Source organism: Heterocephalus glaber, unplaced genomic scaffold (assembly GCF_053883595.1).
Source record: "Heterocephalus glaber isolate CG9 unplaced genomic scaffold, H.glaber_assembly_v1.0 deba00001497, whole genome shotgun sequence".
Taxonomy (NCBI): Eukaryota; Metazoa; Chordata; class Mammalia; order Rodentia; family Bathyergidae; genus Heterocephalus; species Heterocephalus glaber.
The window spans coordinates 56,912,887-56,930,862 of NW_028258320.1; the positions used below are offsets into that span (position 1 = coordinate 56,912,887).

The 17,976-nt window shown below is 49.3% G+C and overlaps 1 protein-coding gene across 5 annotated transcripts in view; it reads right to left on the reverse strand.

Annotated features, from left to right (window-relative positions):
* Ptpre (protein tyrosine phosphatase receptor type E) overlaps positions 1–17,976 on the reverse strand; it is a 150,287-nt gene that overhangs the window by 17,702 nt on the left and 114,609 nt on the right. For 4 of the 5 annotated variants that reach the window (XM_013069965.3, XM_087185151.1, XM_021253271.2 and 1 more), the window contains 7 exons: positions 16,665–16,764; positions 16,348–16,421; positions 14,603–14,739; positions 8,448–8,538; positions 4,182–4,258; positions 3,153–3,189; positions 1,610–1,707 (listed from right to left, as the gene is read on the reverse strand). In XM_013069965.3, the coding sequence (XP_012925419.1) occupies positions 1,610–1,707; positions 3,153–3,189; positions 4,182–4,258; positions 8,448–8,538; positions 14,603–14,739; positions 16,348–16,421; positions 16,665–16,764 (614 nt within the window). The other variant, XM_004838731.4, reaches the window with a different exon arrangement.

A 17,976-nucleotide genomic window follows, 5' to 3' on the forward strand; every position in this document is an offset into this window, starting at 1 on the left:
AATGTGCTATCCAGGATGTGGACACTGAGGAGACCATGACTGAAGTGTAAGCAATTAAGAAAAGGGGAACTCTCTTGAGAAATGACTTCATCTGAAATGGTGGAAGCTGAGAGGCCCCTCAGGCAGCACTGAGTCATAAGAATGGAAAATCACAGTAGGAGGTGATGGAGGAAGAGTGGAGAGAAATGCCATCTGATGTGCTGACAGCATGCTGGGGGACATGGGGGCATCCTCAGGCCCAAGGCTGTTGCACTGGTCTCATGCTTCATGTTTGGAGGAGCAGCCTTTGGGAAGCCTAGTTTCTGTGGGACAGCGGTTACAGGGATGCCTAGGGCCCTGGTGGGGGGCCAGCCTGCCCCACTACAGTGTGGGTTCCTCCTCCCAGCACTCCAGTAGAGGAAGGGTTATGTGTCCTTTGCCCAAGAATCTCCCACTTCTTCCTTCCTGTCACTCTTCTGATGACAAGTGTGAGTCATACAGGGACAAGTTGTGATCCTCTCTGGTCCTGTCCCTTAATAACCAAACAAAAACCCCATCTTATCTTTGACCAACCAGAAGAGCAGAATCAGCAGCTGGAGACTTTTCCTGTGCTTTTTGGCATAGAATCCATTAGTCAGGTGGCAGTAGAAGTGGTTCTGGCCCCCACACTACCTGTGGCCTCCCTAAGACCTGGCACTTTCATCTGCAAGCTGCAGTCCCTCCCAGAGCCCTCAGCCCCTCTGAGCACTGGTGGGGGCTGGGCCAGCACCTCCTATGGCCAAGAGTCCTAAGCAGGGGCTGGCTAGGACAGACACCTCCTGCCAAATGGGACCTTCATGCTGGAACATGCTCAAACTAGTCTCCCACCTTGATTTCCCCACCTGAAGAAACCTCCCTGGGCTCCCAATTTCTTTGTTTGGAGAACTTGCTCACTACTGACACCAGATGCTGCTTATTGCTCCAAGCTTCCAAGACCTCCGACTGCCCCTCCTTCTCCCCTGGCATCAGGACTCCTGTTCCTGGCTCCTTGAACAGAGCTGACCCAGTACAGCATGTGCTAATGTCGAGGTGTTCCATGAGGAAGGGAAGCAGTTCGACTTGTCTTCTTTGTCAATGTTTCCAATTCAGGTAATGTACACACCTTCCTTCAATATACTTGTTTTCAAGTGCATCTCTCTGGTCTGGATGATAAACATGTGGTCATGTTCCTTCATAGTCTGCAGCCTGCTATGTTCTATGCCTAACACATTAAAAAAATCTCGGTTCTGTGGGGATTTAGCTCAGTGGTTCCGCTGCCAGCCTCTCAAGAGCAAGGTCCAGAGTTCGATCCCCAGTACCAAAAAAAAAAAAAAAAAATCTCAGTTCTGAAGTCCCTGGCTCCCCCACAGTGGGAGAGGCATGGCCCAGCAGCGGTGACCATGCTGGCATTGCTGACAAGTGGTACCTTGGGGCAGTGAGGTATGAGGAACACAGAATTTATTTCAAGACTCAAGTGGGGTGGGCTACTGGCTGCTTTTTTTTCCCTGCACCACTAGAAGGAAGAGAAATAGGCAAAGGAAGTGGTCAGAGCCCTCCAGCTAAGCAGCAGCCTGAAGGGAAGGGCCTCAGGGCAGATGTAGGAGGGACTTACCTCTTTTCTCTCTTTCAGGTTTGTCAACATGACGATGGTGGCAGACTTCTGCTCCCAGACCATTCTCCAGAAGTCATTCACAGTCTCCTGTTTAGGGCCTATTTATAGAGGAGAGTGCCAGAGTCAAGGGCATGAGGAGAGGTCTCAAAAGACCTAGCCCTGCACCCTGTATGGGCCCAAAGGGCTTTTCAGTCCTTCCCTAGGCCCAAGACAGGCCTGTGGGGCACCTGAGGCCCTGAGATCCCACAGATAGCGGAGGCCTGGGCCTTCCCTGCCTGCCTACCCCACACACTGATCCACCCCAGCAGGAGGCCAGCTGAGCAGTTGGGCCAAGTCTAGATTACTATATTCATGGGCAAGAAGAAGGGGTATTCAGACAAGGACTGTGTGTCACAGTGGCTTGTTTATGCCGCAAAATAGCAGCTCCCTCCAGAATTGCTGAATCAGAAGGAGAGAGAGAGAGAGAGAGAGAGAGAGAGTCTGAGACTATAGGCTGATAATTCACTTTCCATTCCCAACCTCCTTTCCTTTGTCAAAATATTAATTTCTCAGCATAGTGCTCTCCAATAAGATGTGAGCTGAAGTCCCTGGGGATGGAATCTGAGCAAAAGTTCGAGTGTCACTGTAAGAAATTCCTTTGCCCTTTGTGTACTTCCTGTTCCAATACAAACACAATGTCTGGAGTTGCAACAGCCATTTTGAGATCCTGAGGCTAAAACTCCACAGGAAGGAGGACAAGGAGTTTCTCTCTTGAACTGCAGTGCCTGCCTTTGTCTGCCTCCCCTTGCATGGCTGCTTACAACGAAAAATATGTTTTTATCCATTTCAGCCAACATTTGTCATGTTTTCTTACATTTATAGCAGGGATTATTCCTGATGTCTTTTGTATATGCATGTATATGTGGTTTCTCTATTTCTCAGAGAACCTGGATTTGTAACAAACTCTCCAGGTGATGTTGATAGACAATGAATTTTGGGGCTTGCTTATAGACTCTTGGCCTAAGAGGAAGAAGTGAGGGAAACTGAATTTCAGCTCTGCTGATCACTAACCACACACAGCACAAGTTCCTAGGGAAGGCACCTCTGGCCCAGTGGAGTCGGTTGCTGCCTGGAGAAATGTATACGAGGTTAAGGATGTGTCTGCATGGCTGAAGCATCTCGACTATGGCCTTGATCTGAAAAGCTGCTCATCCCTCTGCTCATAAAACATGAGAGCCACACAGACCTTGGCCAGCTGAGAAAAGTCAAGGTTGTCTAATGATGAAAGCAAACATCAAGATGCCGGAATGGCATCTGGTGGACCACTGTGTACCCTCTGTATAAATCATGCAGGAGCAGAAATAGATATAGATGTGTGTGTGTGTGTGTGTCTGTCTGTCTGTCTACACACATCCACTGTGCCATGGGTCTCTAATGTGAGTTAGAGTAAACGCAGCAGTCCATACATACATATAAAAATTGATACAAAATCCTGGTATTGTTATAAGTATTCACATTCTTTTACTGAAATAATGTTCAGAAATTAACTTAAGAAAAAGCTTACCTTGAGCTGCTATGAATTTATTCTTCTCTTTGTAACCCTAGAAAAATAAAACCAGATTTATAATTACCCAGAATTAACTCTGATGAAAGATGCTCTTGTCGGGAAAGGAATACATATCACCATAGAGTGTTTGGATGACAGGGAGAAAAATGAGAAGAAAAGAAAACTCACTGACAATTTCAGAAATAAATGCTATTTTCACATATTCCTTCTCTAATGTGTTTTTTGGCTGTGAATTCCTCGCTCCACACACAGAAGTAGGTGCATCAACATTTATAGATTTTTTTTTTTTTTTTTGGTACCGGGGATTGAACTTGGGCCCTGGTGCTTGCACAGCAGGTGGTGAAACCACTGAGCTGAATCCCCGGCCCAACATTTATAGATTTTTAATTGGGCTAATATGTAGAAGTTCTTCATATCCCTGCATTTTAAATGAGAAATTTATAATTTATATTAAATGATCTTCTAAAGATCAATTAAAATGAGTTCTTAATAATCCATCACATATGATTTTATCACATTTATTTAACAAGTAACAATTTACTGAACTGGTTCTAGTTTGTCAGTAATATAGTGGTACCTCGGTTCATGAACTCAATTCTCTCCACGATTCTGGTCATGAACCAGACTGGATGAGAAGTAAATCAAATTTCCCCATAAGGTCAACAGTGAACCTAACTACTGAATTTGATTCAGTTCTTATCCAACTCATTTTGTGACCAGAATCATGGAAAGAATCACTTTGGTGCGCTGAGGAACCACTGTACCGTGAACATGGTTTGTTATCGCTGTGCTATCTTTGACTGTTTGGAAACAGATTCCCTGATGCAGATGCTATCTGGGAAAGTGTGGGTGGCTTCATGTTCTCTCAACTGTGGGTAGCCCAACTGCCCAACAGGGTGGTGACAATGTACACTCCGCCACTAGAGAGGAAATTGCCTATGGTCATGATTCAAACTCAGCCCCCAAACACCCAGTGGGTGCTTTTGTGCTGGGCCAGCCAGGGGAACAGAAAAATGGCCAACTTACATCTATGTAGGAAGCATTGATGTAGTCTGAACAAGGAATTCCGTCCACTTGGCTCAAAGTCACCCTGGAATGATCATCTAGAAAAGACCAGACAAACCCATGATGTTATGATAAGGACTCATGGGTGCCATATATTTATTTCATCTAAAGCCTGAACCATGAGAAAGGATGTAATTCGCTCTCTGCAGTGGTCACGGGGTGGAAGAGACATCTTCCTACATGTTGCAGTGGGGGCTGTTGGTGCCCTGAGGTGGGGATACACACACTCCACTGGCCCTTGACTAGACCTCAGCAGTAGACTGATGACAGTTCCAGGACAGGGTCTGCCAAATGACCACACAGACCCAGAGCAGCGGAGATTGATGGGTCCCCTATAGTGTGGCGACCATGTTTTCTGTCCCATATTGGGCCTCAATACTAAGCAGTGTAGTTTCGGCTTAGTAGAGTCTAGGGCGAAAAGCTGGCCCACTCTCCCGAGCTTTCTGGGAAAACTGGGTGTAAGGGGTGGGGTGAGGATTCTGAGACCCAATCCCATCCTTCACTGGCTGACCCAGGGCCAGAAGTAAGGAGGGCCCACACAGACCTGGAGTGGGCACGCTGGTCCCCCACCAAGGAGATGATGGCCTGCTGCACAGGAAGCTCATTAGAGCAGGAGGCTGACCAGCAGTGCTGCGTGTGTGTGCGTGTGCGTGTGGTGAGGTATGTTATGTATATATGTGCTTTATGTTCTCTGTGTGAGGTATGTGTTGCACTGTGAATATGCATGTAGTCTATTTGTGGTATATGTATGTGTTGTGTATGTGTTGCATATGTGTCTTGGGTATTGTATTGTATTGTATATGGCACTGTGTATGTGTCCAGTGTGTGTAGTGTGGTGTGGCGTGGTGTGTGCGTGTGGTTATGTTTGTGTACTATATGTTCTCTATGTGTGGTGTGTATGTGTGTTGTGTGTTAAGTGTGTGTATGTATTGCATGTGTGTTGTGTGTATGACATCATGTGAGTGGGCTGTGTGTAGTGTCATGTGTGGTGTGTGGTGTGGTATACGTGTGCCTGTCAGGGAGGCTTCAACCAGGGCTCCATCACAATTTTTGCAAGGTGCAGTTAGTTCTGCCTTCCTTCGTGGGCCTTTCATCCACAAGAACGTGAAAAATGTTGCTTTGCCACTGCGTTAGTTATTAGTGAAAAGAGAGCTGGATTGTGTACTTTTTTCTGATTTTAAGGAAATAAGAATATTTTCATGTCCCTGAAGGTACTGTGGGCCACAGTGCCCTTCCTGGTGGGGGAGCACACTGGCCACCTTGCCGAGGGCTCCCAAACTCTGTGGGCCCAGGACAAGGCTGCTTCAAGAGTGTTTGGAGCTGGGAGCATGGTGGGTGCTTAGTACCTGTTCCCTGGGTCCTTGTGATTAAATCCAGATCCTTGTCCTCCTCTCTTGCCCTGTGGCCTCTCCTCTCAGAGGAGGCTGTGGGGCGGGGGGGGGGGGGCGGTCAGGCCACACCTCCAGCACATCTGCTTGTCTCACTTTTACCTAGCTAGCTGGGCCACAGGCTGGTGGACTCGGCCCTCATGCCTATCCTTCACTGCTGGGCAGAGGAGGAGACGGCAGAGCTCTTGGGACAGCCAAGGTTAATACTGGGTGGGCCGGGCGTCAAATCCCAAGCCTACAGCCACAGACTTCACCGAAGACCTTCCTGCTAAGGGGCTGACAACCTGAAGGCAGAAAAAGCTCTGGCTGAACACGTCACGCTAGTTGAAAATAATTTGGGATGACTTACACTTTAAGGACAGCCATAGAAACACCAAAGGTAAAAAATAGCCTTCCGGTTACATTTAGAATCTTGTAGTTTCTAAGAGCTTCCTGTTTTCTCATTCTAAAAAGTCACACTTCACTTTCAAAGCATCATTTCCTAAAATTATGAGCTGTTGGTATTTTTCCAGAAAAATAGGACTGTTGGCCATGATGGAGCCTTTCCACAGGAATGAGCCCAACCTCCGGGTCTGTCCTCAGAGCTCCTCACCTGCTCCCGGCTTGGGGAAGGCCAACAAAGGCAGGGAGGCACCTGTGGCTGAGAGTGCTGAGTTGGTTCTCCCACCTCCCCTAGCGACCTTAATCCCCACACTGAGTAAGAGCTGGGCTTTCACAGCTTGGCCCTGGGAGCCCTAAGAGCCCTGTCTGTTGTCCCAAGGTCCAGCTGACAGTCCTGGCCCCAGCATAGCACCAACAGCCCCTTGGACCAGCAGCTCAATTTAATTAGACAGGCCTTGCCCTCATTCAGACGGTACCTGCTGGTCCTCACTAGGTGACAAAGTCTCCGTGCCACGTCCCTGAAATCCAATATCCCACTCACATGAAGCATACCTTATCTAGGCAGTGTCCCCTGCACAGCTGCCCGCACCCCTGGGCACCTGCGGGGTGGCCCTGGCGGGTGGGGAGGGGCTGGGGTTGGATCCTCACCCTGGGGCGGGGTCAAAGGAGAATTTAGGGAAGCTGAGCAGAAACCTGCTATACTTTAGCTGTCAGGGTGAAGGCTGATTTTCTTCTACAGTGGAAGCTAGAGAATGTGCCCAGCTGGGAGAAAATGGGCAGACAGGAGGACCTGCTGTTTGGGGGAGGGACGCTCAGGCGAGGCAGATGTGCCACCTGGGTTGTGGAGGTGATTCCCATAGCTGGCCCTTGATTCAGTTCCCACTGAGATAGCACTGGAAATACCCCTCCCCTCGCCCTTACTGGGGAAGAAACCCAGGGCCTTGTGCACGCTGGGCAAGTGTTCTACCACTGAAATACTCTTATAGGCCCAGCCCCAGAAACACTCTTAGTGAACAATGTAATGTTACCTTTAAGGGACTATGGGGTTTGTGATTGAGAAGTGTGGGTTAGAAACCTAGGAAGGCGGTTGGTGCCGAGTAGGTCCTCAACACACACAGGTAAATGAAGGCATAAAACAAATGGATCGAATGAGGTAATTAATTAAATCAGAAACTGACACTAATCTTACATGTCCCAATTTTTATTTAATACAGATCCCTCTTAAGGAGCCCTGACCTCCTGCTGCTGCAGTCTTCCTTTCCTCTGACCTGCCTGAGCCACGTCAGTGCCTCCCCTGGTCCACTAATTCCGGCAGCCCATCCTGCAGCAGATCCTCTTGACTGGTCCCACTGTGGGACCAGAATTTAACTCAGGCCAGCCCTCCCTCACCACTCAGCTGCATGACCATTGCCAGTGGCCTCCCGACTCTGGTCCTCCCTTGGCCACCCCTACAAATGAAAGACTATTTTATTAATTTCTCTAGTTTTACTTGGATCATTGCACTTTGTAAAAGCCATATACAAATTCTATGCATTTAAAATGGGAAAATATTATCTTTAGAAAGTGCTGAAGACCCCAAACCACAGATTGGACAGACCATAGCTTCTTGTACTGACAGAGCAAATGGATGCAACTAGAAGCAACAAACTAAATGCACACTGCAGGCTAGATTTCTGGTCCCAGGAGGCACTGCCTGAAAGGGGTGGTCTTTGGACCGGGTGGAGGTTTTGGCTCAGGTTCAGAGCCATTTGAGGCTGCTATTCTGCTAACACAAAGGGCAAAGCTGTCTATGGGTTGCAACCTGCCAGGATAACTTTTACAAAGGTGTCTGGGAACCTACAGGGTTTGTCTTGGCACTGGGAAGGCTGTGAAAGCCACTCCTAAGGCACAGCCCCCCAGCTGCAGCAGGTCACAAGAGGCCCAGAACACACTGTGTGTACCCTAGTTCTGACACCTCCTTGCCACTCACACTACCTAGCCCACAGCCACCATTTGCCCTTGGGTGATTCTAAGCCTTCCCCACCGGTGTCAAAGCTGTTTCTTATTTTGTCAGTTTTGTTCTTGGTCCAGGACCCCAGAAGATGCTGGGGATTTGCTGCTTGAGGCCAAGAGCCCTGAGTCCAAGGGAGAGGAGCTGCCCAGCAGGTCTAGACTGTGGCTGAATGTGATAGGAGGGGTCCTGCCTGCTGATGCCCAAGGCTGTGAGAAAGCACCCTGCCCTGCTTTCTCTGGGAGCCCAGGCCTCAACAGAAGCACAAGCCAGGTGACTAGAATGTGAGCAGAAAAGGTGCCCATGCCCTGAAGGCTCTGAAGTCCTGGGTGCAATGCTGAGCAGTTCCACAGACACAAGGGCTCTGATCACTGAGCACCAGCCAGACAGTCATGGGGGAGCTGCAAGGTAATGCAGAATTTAGTCCAAATGTCACTGATCATGCAAAACAAAAAAGTAAAATCTTACTGGGAAGAATGTTGGGATATCTGTTTTTTTCTCTGTTTTCTTCTTTATTTGCCAGTTCAAAAGTTCCTTGTATATGTCCAGATGGCAGTGACTGGAAAGAAAAAATGTAGAGTTAGCTCTAAATACGATGAGTCCAAACACTGTGCTCCCATCACCTTCCCCACTGAGCACAGGAAGTGAAACACATGTCAGAGCGAGCTACTTTCTGTTCATCATCTATCTCCGCCTCAGAGCCTGTACCAGGCATGGAGTAAAAGCTGAACAAGACACAGACTCTGGCTTCCATCAGGGGCTTCTGTCTAGTGGAGCCAACAGAGGTGAGGTTAAAATGATTGTCCTGTGGACCCTCAGACTGGCTCACCCATCCCATCATATCCCAGGCCTCACAGGCCTGCCCCAGAGCAGGCTGTCCCCAAGCAGGAGTGGGCTGACCCCAACAGAGCTCTGACCAAGGAGACACGAGCAAGAAAGACAGAGAAAGAGATGCTGTGATTTTAGGAAGGGGCTGAAGATGAGGAGAATGACCCTGGGAAGTGCCCTTGGACACTATATTCAGAACTCAAGGTACTCTCTGTTGACCAGCTGTACCAGGGCCCAGGAGCTGGTCAGAAATGTGGATTCTCCTAAACCTACTGCATCAGCACCTGTGTTAGCAAGTTTCCCAGGGATTTGGTGCTCTTGTTGCTCTAGACTCACCACCCTAGCAAACCCTGTTGCTCTAGACTCACCACCCTAGCAAACCCTGTTGCTCCAGACTCACCACCTTAGCAACCCCTTTGTTCTGGATGAAGAACTGGAGATGTGAAATAATGGTTCATGTGCTAGGACCCTAAACCTGGTAAGTGGAACACTTGGGCTTAAACTCAGGTGTCTGAGCTTCTAGGTCCTTCTCTTATCTGGAGCCACTTGCTTTTGGTCCTTAGTTGGCTCCAGCTGTCCTGTTTGCTCACTGTTGGGACTTGCTTCTCATGGTGCACACAGTAAGAGAGCATTCTGAACCTCAAATTATGACTTTCAACATTAAACCTAACAACTGGCAGGACCCAGGGGCCACTAGGATCCAATAAGAAGTGTTAATATTTATTCAGTATTTACAACGTGCCAGGCAAAGTGGGAGGAGCTGGATCATCTTCTGTGACCTTCAAAACTCACCTACCATCAGGTGACACTAGGATCACCCCTGTCTGTAGGGCTGAGGAATTTGAAATCCAAGGTAAGGTGATTGTAGATTTGTTCAGGTCACCAGGCTGGTGAGCAGACCTTGGGTGGGGGTCTTGGAGTCCAGCCTAATGAGTGATCCTTTCCTCATGCCTGGGAAACTCAAGTCTGAGTAGCTCCCTTCAAGTCCCTAGGAAATGGGCCAGCCTCACAGCACAGCTCCAAGGATCTCAGCTCTAAGCCATGCTGCCCTGGGTTCACTGGCACTTTGGATCAGGGTTTCTCCAATGGCAGACCCAGTCCCCCAACAAGTGCACACAGTGAGGTGCTATAGGGTCCACTTCTTCCTCTGCACTGGGGTCCCGGAAGAGCCACTGCCGGGGCCAGTGTGAATGGATCAGCATGGTGGGTATCTCAGCAAGGCCAACAGGCAGGTCTTGACCTTGTCCTCCAGCCACCGACACCTACTCCCCTGGTCTTCCCAGCTTCTTCACCAGAGCTGTCTTAATACCACCACATCAATCTTACCTAGATATTGAATTTGTGGTTACATCCTAGAGCTTTCTCTTTCTCTTCCCTCAAAAAATTTTTGATCCCAGCACTGGACATAAAAACCAGGCAGTAAAATGTAATGGTATATGATACCACGTGCTTGCCCAAACCCATGGAATGAGCAAATTTTAATGCACTAATTTGTTGGTAGCAATGTATCAGTAGTGGTTCACCAACAAAAACAAGTGTAGCACAATGCGAGTTATTAATAATAGAGGAAACTGATGCTGTGGAGAGATGGAGTATATGCGAAGTCTGCAGTTCACGTGCAATTTCTCTGAATGCTTAAAACTGCTTTAAAAATATAAAGTTCATTAAAAATAATAAATTGAAAAACCTTTAAGAGCCTCCCTGTTCCTCGGAAGGCAAGGTGGCCATGGTGTGAAGGGCAGAGGGGTGGGAATGGTGAGGATGGACCAGGCTCTGACACCTCCCAGCTGTGCAGCCCTGGCAGATGCACAAGGTCCAGAACATGGAGATGGGGTGGTGCTCCTTGGCTCAGTGGGTTCACAGAGGGTCAGATGGGGTGAGGGAGGCAGAGGGCTCTGTGCACGGCACTCTCGTAGCTGTGACCCAAGCATACAGGAACAGCCACCTGCAGAGACTAGGTCCCACACATTCTCCCACCATCAGGAGCTGCTTGGGTGGTCAGGGGAAATGAGCTCACACCCAGGGAAGGCTCTTTGGCAGTTGGCTTAGCCCTGCAGTGCCCTTCTCGCACCCAGTTCTACGAGAGGTCCCACCTGCTCCAACAACTGCCAGGGGATGGCTCTGATTTGTTTGTCACACTGGGACCTTTCCCGGTGACACCTCCTTTATATATTTCTATGACATTTGTCACTGGGTTGGTCCCAGGAACCCAGCTGGAAACAACCTCTGGGATGGAGGTGGGGGAGATCCTCTCCAGAGAGGGCATTTTTCCTCCACCAACGCAGGCACTCTTGCTGGGATTTAATCTGGAGCCTGGGAATAGACTTTACTAGAATAGTCATCTACTATCTCCAGGTAGACACTGTCGCAGTTACGTGCTACCCGTGGCCTTATTGTATTTACATGCTACCACAATCCTGTGGGAGGGGAGAGCATCCCCACTTCACAGATGAGGAAACAGGAGCAGACATCAAATAAACTGCTCAAGCCTTCTAATGCCGGCACAGATTCTTAGCAGTCACCTCACTGTGCTGATCCCAGTACCAAGCCCCTTTTATCCTCAGCAAGTTCACCTGAACTTTGGGTCAGTCATACATCAATGTCCAAACTCAATGGGGCTGAGCACTTAGAGACTCCTCTGGGTCCCTTTCACCACTCTTAGAAGAGGAGCTCAGGCCAGGGGCAGGGAAATAAAAGGAAGGGCTATGAGAGCTGAACTCAAGCATGTTGCTCTGAGGACCCGAGACCAGCTGGTCCCAGCAGGCTTCGAAGAGGAATGCTGCAAGAATGTGGCCCTAGGACCTGGCCAGCTCCTCCCTGCAGAAGAGAGGGGCAGACAGGTGGGGTGCCCGGGAAGCAGGACCAGGCCTCACCAGCTTGACTCTCAGTCCAGGGTCTTCCCTGCCTTACATCTCGGCCTGCCTACCACAGAACAAGGGGATGTACTGCTGAGGGGCTGTGAAAAGCAAGGCTGAAGGATCAGGCGTGTGAGGCATCTGGCCTGGGAGCAAAATGTAAAGAAGGCCCCCAAATTAACATTCTAATGCAATTTCTGAAAAATCCAACTTGTTGCTCAGAATACATCATGACCAACATATCAAACATTTAAATAATGGTAGAATCAGTCACTGATACAAACCACATTGGTGTCCAGGGCAACATGAGAATCCCATCTGACTGTGTCTTCATTTGGAACTGTGCTATCTTTTTACCATAGGCTGCTTGCATTTGTTTTGATATTTTAAAATATTACATTAAACTATGATCTGTCCTGACTATTGAGCTTTTCTGTGAGAGTTTAAATTTTGTGCCTGGGGCAAATGCCTCACTTGCCTCACCCTATTCCTGGGACCCCTCCCAGGGTGTGGTCCTCTCCTTTGTGTGGTGACAGAGCCAACTGGTACTGACTCAGAGCCCTCCTCAGCAAGCCCAGTTGCCGGCCACTGTGTACTGGGAGAAACCAAAGTTGAAGGGGAAATGGGACAAAGAGGGGTGGCAAGTAGGGAAGCTTGTCGCTGCAAATATGGATAGTTATTCTGAAAATGGAGAATTTACTTCTCTTGTCAAGCTGAGAGATAATACTGTGTGGAGCTGGCTTCCAATATGACCTAATTTCTCAAAAAGAAAGGAAGAAAGGAAGAGAAAGATAGAAAGAAAGAAAGAAAGAAAGAAGAGAGAGAGAAAGAGTAGGCAAATTTAGAAACAATAAAAGGGAGGTAAGAAAAAGGTGGATGAGGCTTGTGCTAAAAAAAAAGCAAAGTCTACACTCCCACCAGCAGTGGAGCAGAGTTCCTCTTTCTACACAGCCCCTTCAGCATTTGTTATTGGTTGATTTCTTGATAGCAGCCATTCTTTCTGGAGTGAGGTGGAATCTCAACATTATTCTAATTTGCATTTCATGAATGATGTGATGCTCCACTGTGGAAATCAGTGTGGAGATTTCTCAAAAAACTGAAACAAAGGTTCAATCTGACCCAGCTATTTCCCTTCTTAGTACCTTCCAAAAGAATTAAAAGCATCATACCACCGCGATATATGCACACCCATGTTTATAACGACACAGTTTGTAATAGCTAAAACTTGGAAACAGCCTGAATGCCCATCAACTGACAAATGGATAAAGATGTGGTTTTGGGCCAGGGATTTAGCTCAGTGGTTCCACCGCCCGCCCTGCAAGCACAAGGACCCGAGTTCGATCCCCAGTACCCCCCAAAAAAACCCAAAAAGATGTGTTTTTTTATACAATGGAGTACTACTCTGCCATAAAGAAGGATGAGCTTGAGACATTTATAGCTAAATGATTGCACCTTGAGATCATACTCTTAAGTGAAATAAATCAGACACACATGTGTAAATACTGTATTTTTTCTCTAGTGTGAGCAACTGAAAGTGGAAATAATAACTGAGATGTTTAGTGGATATTGGGAAATGGGAAGAAAATGTTCAATGGAAAGGAGAACAAGGTAGGAGCGAGGGAGAAAGGAAGGAAGGGACAAGAAAAAAAACTGAAAATAGAAGGAAAAACTAGAAACAAAGCTTTTGTACATAGGGAGGGGAGGGGGTTTGAGAGGGGAATGAGATAAAATAAAATTTATAAAAAAAATAAAACCTGGCTGTAGCATTAAAAACAGAAAAAAGAAGAAACAAAGTACAGTTTGAGCGGGCACCACCTTCTGTGCCCCTGGCTTGTTTCTGTGTGAAGTCACTGATCTGCAGCAGCATTCATATGGAGCCGTTGGGTGCCACAGCTGCACAACCCTGGCTGTTCACGCAACCCGGTGTCTGAGCCTCACATCTGAGTTGTGAGTTAATGAAGACAGGGCCACATCCGCACATCCCCTTTGTAGACGGGGGAAGCTTCTTGGAGTCGGCCCAATAATGTGCCAGGGCCAGGACAAGGCCGCAACCCTGGTGAAAACCCACTTCTCTCAGGCTCACCCTGCGGCACACAGTCATGTGCCCGAAGACAAGGATACCTACAGCGAAACTCCTAACTGTGCCGTGATAAACACTGAGTAGTAAAGTCCAAGGTGGCACTTCCCTGTATGCATGTGTCTGTACACACACACATCGGATTCAAAACTCAGGGTATTAAATGAAAACAAATTAATAGCACTAGGAGAGGTGTCATCAATCGACATTTGTATATTTTGTTGAGAGTTAGAATGAGCTTTGTTACCACAGGGATATGCCAGCTGGTTAAATCCATGCTCTGAGCGAGCCACTGCCTGTGCTTGGTTTATGGAGGAATTAATCCCCAACAGCAGCGGCAGGATGGAAACAGCAAGACTCTCGCTTATACTTACACACAGTACAGACAGCAAAGGGCTGAGCTTGTGTCCCCTGAAGGGTATCCTCATGACCGCCTGACTCAAGCCGTGACGATGACTCAGTAATGGGACATTTCCTACTCCAGTCAGAAGCTCAAGTTCTCAGAAGCCATGAAAGGACAGTTGGGGGCTCCATGGCTTTCCTGCGCTGGCTCAGGCTGGGGTCTTCTCCATTGTGCAGACAATGGTGTTTTCTGATTTCAGAATGTGTCACCCCGAGCGTCTGGTCTGAGGAGGCTGGTGCTTTCACAAGCCTCACAGCCAAAAGTCTCACCTTAGGAAGAGCCATGAGTGCCAGTGAGGCGCACTGGCCCAGGGACTAGGATCCCCTCCAAGCCTGGTATGGTCGGTGTCTTGGATAATTGCTGCAAGTGTCTGAGGCCTTGGAAGACCTGACCCTGGACTGTCACTGGGGACCTTGCAATCCCTAGCACAGGGCAGGAACACGGGACCCAGAACACTCACATTGAACTCCTCTCGGAACCGCTTGCAGTCGTCGGCCGAGCGCACACGGATCTCCTCCTCCAGGTGCTCCACAGGGATGGGGAAGTACTTCTTGGGCCCTGATGGGGACCTGCTCAGCAGCATCACTCTCTGCTGCTCTGCAGGGTCAGAAGAAACCGGGATGGGAGAGGCACTTAGTCGACCCCAGGGGGGTGACTCAGGACTTAGACGACCCCACAACATTCCTGGAGAAAGGGCCAGATAGAGGCGAGCAGTCCTCCCAGTCCCACAGCCCAGCGATCAGGGCCTGAGCAGCCGAATCCAACATCTGTCTCCTGACATACAGCCTTATTCCCTGCAAGTGAAGGCCCTTGCCCATCACAGACATGGCAACCCTCACCTACTCTCTCACTCACCCATCCACCTGTCCTGACCCACACCCCCTGCTCCTTCCAAAAAGGCCAGGGGCAGCTTCACACCTCTGCGCAGGTTTCTAGGTTCAGAACTAGAGAATAATAATTTGGGGTACAAGCTCGGAATAGACTGGAAACCTGGTAGGGTAAGTCCTTTCAGTCTCCTCTTCTTTGTAACAAATAGCTCTGGTTCCTCAAACTCTGTAAACTTCAAGTAAGAGGAACTCTCCTTTTGGGGGGGACAGTAGGGTGCTGCAAAGAAAGACAGGAGCCAAGGAGCTGTGCAGATAAATTCCTTCCAAAGTTCAGAGTGGGATGCAAGAAAAGTCAGGGGACTGGGCTTCTCTGTCTGATGATATTGACAAGGGCAACAGGATAACTGGGCTGTCACTCTTGCAAAAGGGCCTGTCCCACTTGCAGGGCCAGCTGAGGCCCAGCCAAAAACTTTGCCCCGAGGGTCCTTCCTTCAAAAGACAGAGGGTGGACAGGAGAGCAGCTTGGGCTTCTCTGGCTGTCCCTGGCTGCACCCTCTTTCCTCCCAAGCCTGCTGTAAAACAGGCAGGAGGGCGGTGCTGGGGGCAACGTCACGGTCTAGTAAGGGCCGTGGGTACTCCACAAAGCTGCGTCTCAGCTGGGTACTTCGTCACTCATACTCTTTTTATTATCTTGTGTTGGTTTTAAAATTCCATTTATAACCTGACAGCAAGCGTGTTTCCCCAAACCACGGCGCAGCCAGGAAGCTGACGACAGGAAGTTGTAGTCACTGGTCTGAACCAGTACCTTTTTTTTAAAGCCTCTGTCTTATCCACTGTTCTCAGTAGTCTCAGTCTCAATGTGTTGGAAGAAAAACAACAGGCCCTCACACAAGGCATTCACTAGTTGGAAACTGATCTTTAGATCTCAAAGTTGGAAATGTCTCTGACTCTGATCTTCCGTAAGTGGGGAGTGTTTTAGCAGAGTAGTTTCCACGCTCTCAGCTTGATTTGGAGACAGTACAACTTCAGATGAACACTTTAGACTATGAGCCAGTTTTATCACAGAACGATTTTAAACACCTTATTGAAAACCATTGTGTGTCAAAGCCCCATGAAAAGGACAGGATATGAACAATCTCTCTTAAAAAAAAAGTCACAAACAGCTCAGACATCCGTTTCGCACCGGACGTAAAAATGGTCTCTAAAACTTTTGAAACACAGAAACTCTATGGTTATTAGTAAATGGCAGTAAAATACCAGGTAGGGTGAGGTAAAAGTTGCAAAACCAGAGGACTTTAAAACTCAGTGTAAAAGGTAAAGAAAGAAAACAGCGCAGTGTCTGCGAAGACAGACCCAGCCTGAGGTGGGAGTGCCTTACCTTGCTCTTCCAAGATCCCGTTGGGCATCTTCTTGTCGTTGCTGCTGACCACGGCTTTCCTCTGCTTCCTGAACCTTAGAGGCACAAGATGAGTTAGGTCTCCGCACACCCAGACTTCCAGGCAGCCCCAAGGCCTGGGTGCAGTGATACCCACCAGGTGAGCCGGGAAAAGCTCTTTCTGCTGCTCATATCTGAGCTGTGCTGGGGCCTGGCTGGCTGACGCGCCTTAGCCTCCTGGCCCCCACCCCGAAGCCTGCAGAAGGCTCATTTCCTCATCTGAGCTGGTCGGGCTAGGCAGCGCCTGGGGACACTCCTACCTGAAGAAGTAGGCGGCGAGGAGGAGCAAGAGGAGGAGCAGCAGCACAGGCAACAGCAGCCAGGTGAGCAGCGACTGGGAGGTGTCAGGGTCCGGAGGGCCTACAGTTGGGGGTGGACTGTCAGGACCTGGGCGGGGGGCAAAGCCCTTCCTCCTGCACCTGAACCCACTTCCTAGTTTGCAAAGTAGTTTCACCATCTTGGTTCACAGTGTCAACAAAGTACCCTGATGCAACAGAAGAGTGATTTTTGTTGCTGTGGGGACTGAGGAAGAATCTGGGACTGGGGGTGGAGATGTAGTTTAACAGGAGAGAACTTGTCTGGCATGTGTAAGCCCCTGCGCTCCATCCCCAGTACCAAAGAAGGGAAAAGAAAAGGGGAAAAGAAAGAAACCAGGCCTGAGGAGTGGGCGATGTGACCTGTCCGAGGTCCCTGGTGGGAACACACAGCGGGGAGTGCCTGGCTCCCCACGTGGTCCCTGCTGCCTGCTGCTTGCTTCTCTGGGCCCCCATGGCACCTGCATCGCCCTGTGAGGAGGAAGTGGAGGAGGGCAGAGGTGCAGATGCCACTGCTCTGCCACACTGTCCTTGACCTGCCAGCTCAGCTGGGGCAGGAGCTCCAGGCACAGGAAAGCAGCCTGGGGAGACCAGTACATGGCGAGCTGACTTCCAGAGTGATGAGCTCCCAATTCTACCAGGTTGTGTGGCAAGCTGGCCTCCGGGCGCCAGGTACCATCCTCACTCTTTGTCCACCTTTTCGGTCAAGCTTCTTCAGTCAGAGAGAGACGCCCATCCCTGGACTTGTGGCTTCCCAGGACCCGCCCTGGCTCCATGTGCCCAATTTCTGACAGCCACTGGTGGCCTCACTGCCACCTATGATCCATCTCCTCTCCCCAGCCTGTCCACTGTCCCTCCTTATCACAAAGATTCTGCCCCAAGGGTCACCATGGCCCTTCCTCCAGGAAGCCTGCTTGCTGCTCTCCCTTAGCTCCAGAGGATGCTCAGGGGCCCGGGGGTGGCACTGCAACTCTGTCATCTCCCAAGCACTTCATATCTCTGTATATATTTTGAAGGTGTTCAGGTCTGTACCAGTCTGGGTGTCTGGGAGAGTCTTCTTGGTCCCTCACTTCTGACCTAACCCTGCCACTGTCTGCTACAGAGTTTCCCAGCAGGAGTGGCCTGGCCTGTGGCCCTCACACCCCCCAGCCCACCCGGCAGATCCTTGGAGCCAACACTGAGGGCAGGGTTGAGGGCCTGGCTGCTCCACGTACCCTGACTTGAGGGTCCCTTCCCAGCCAAATGGAGTCAGGTGGTC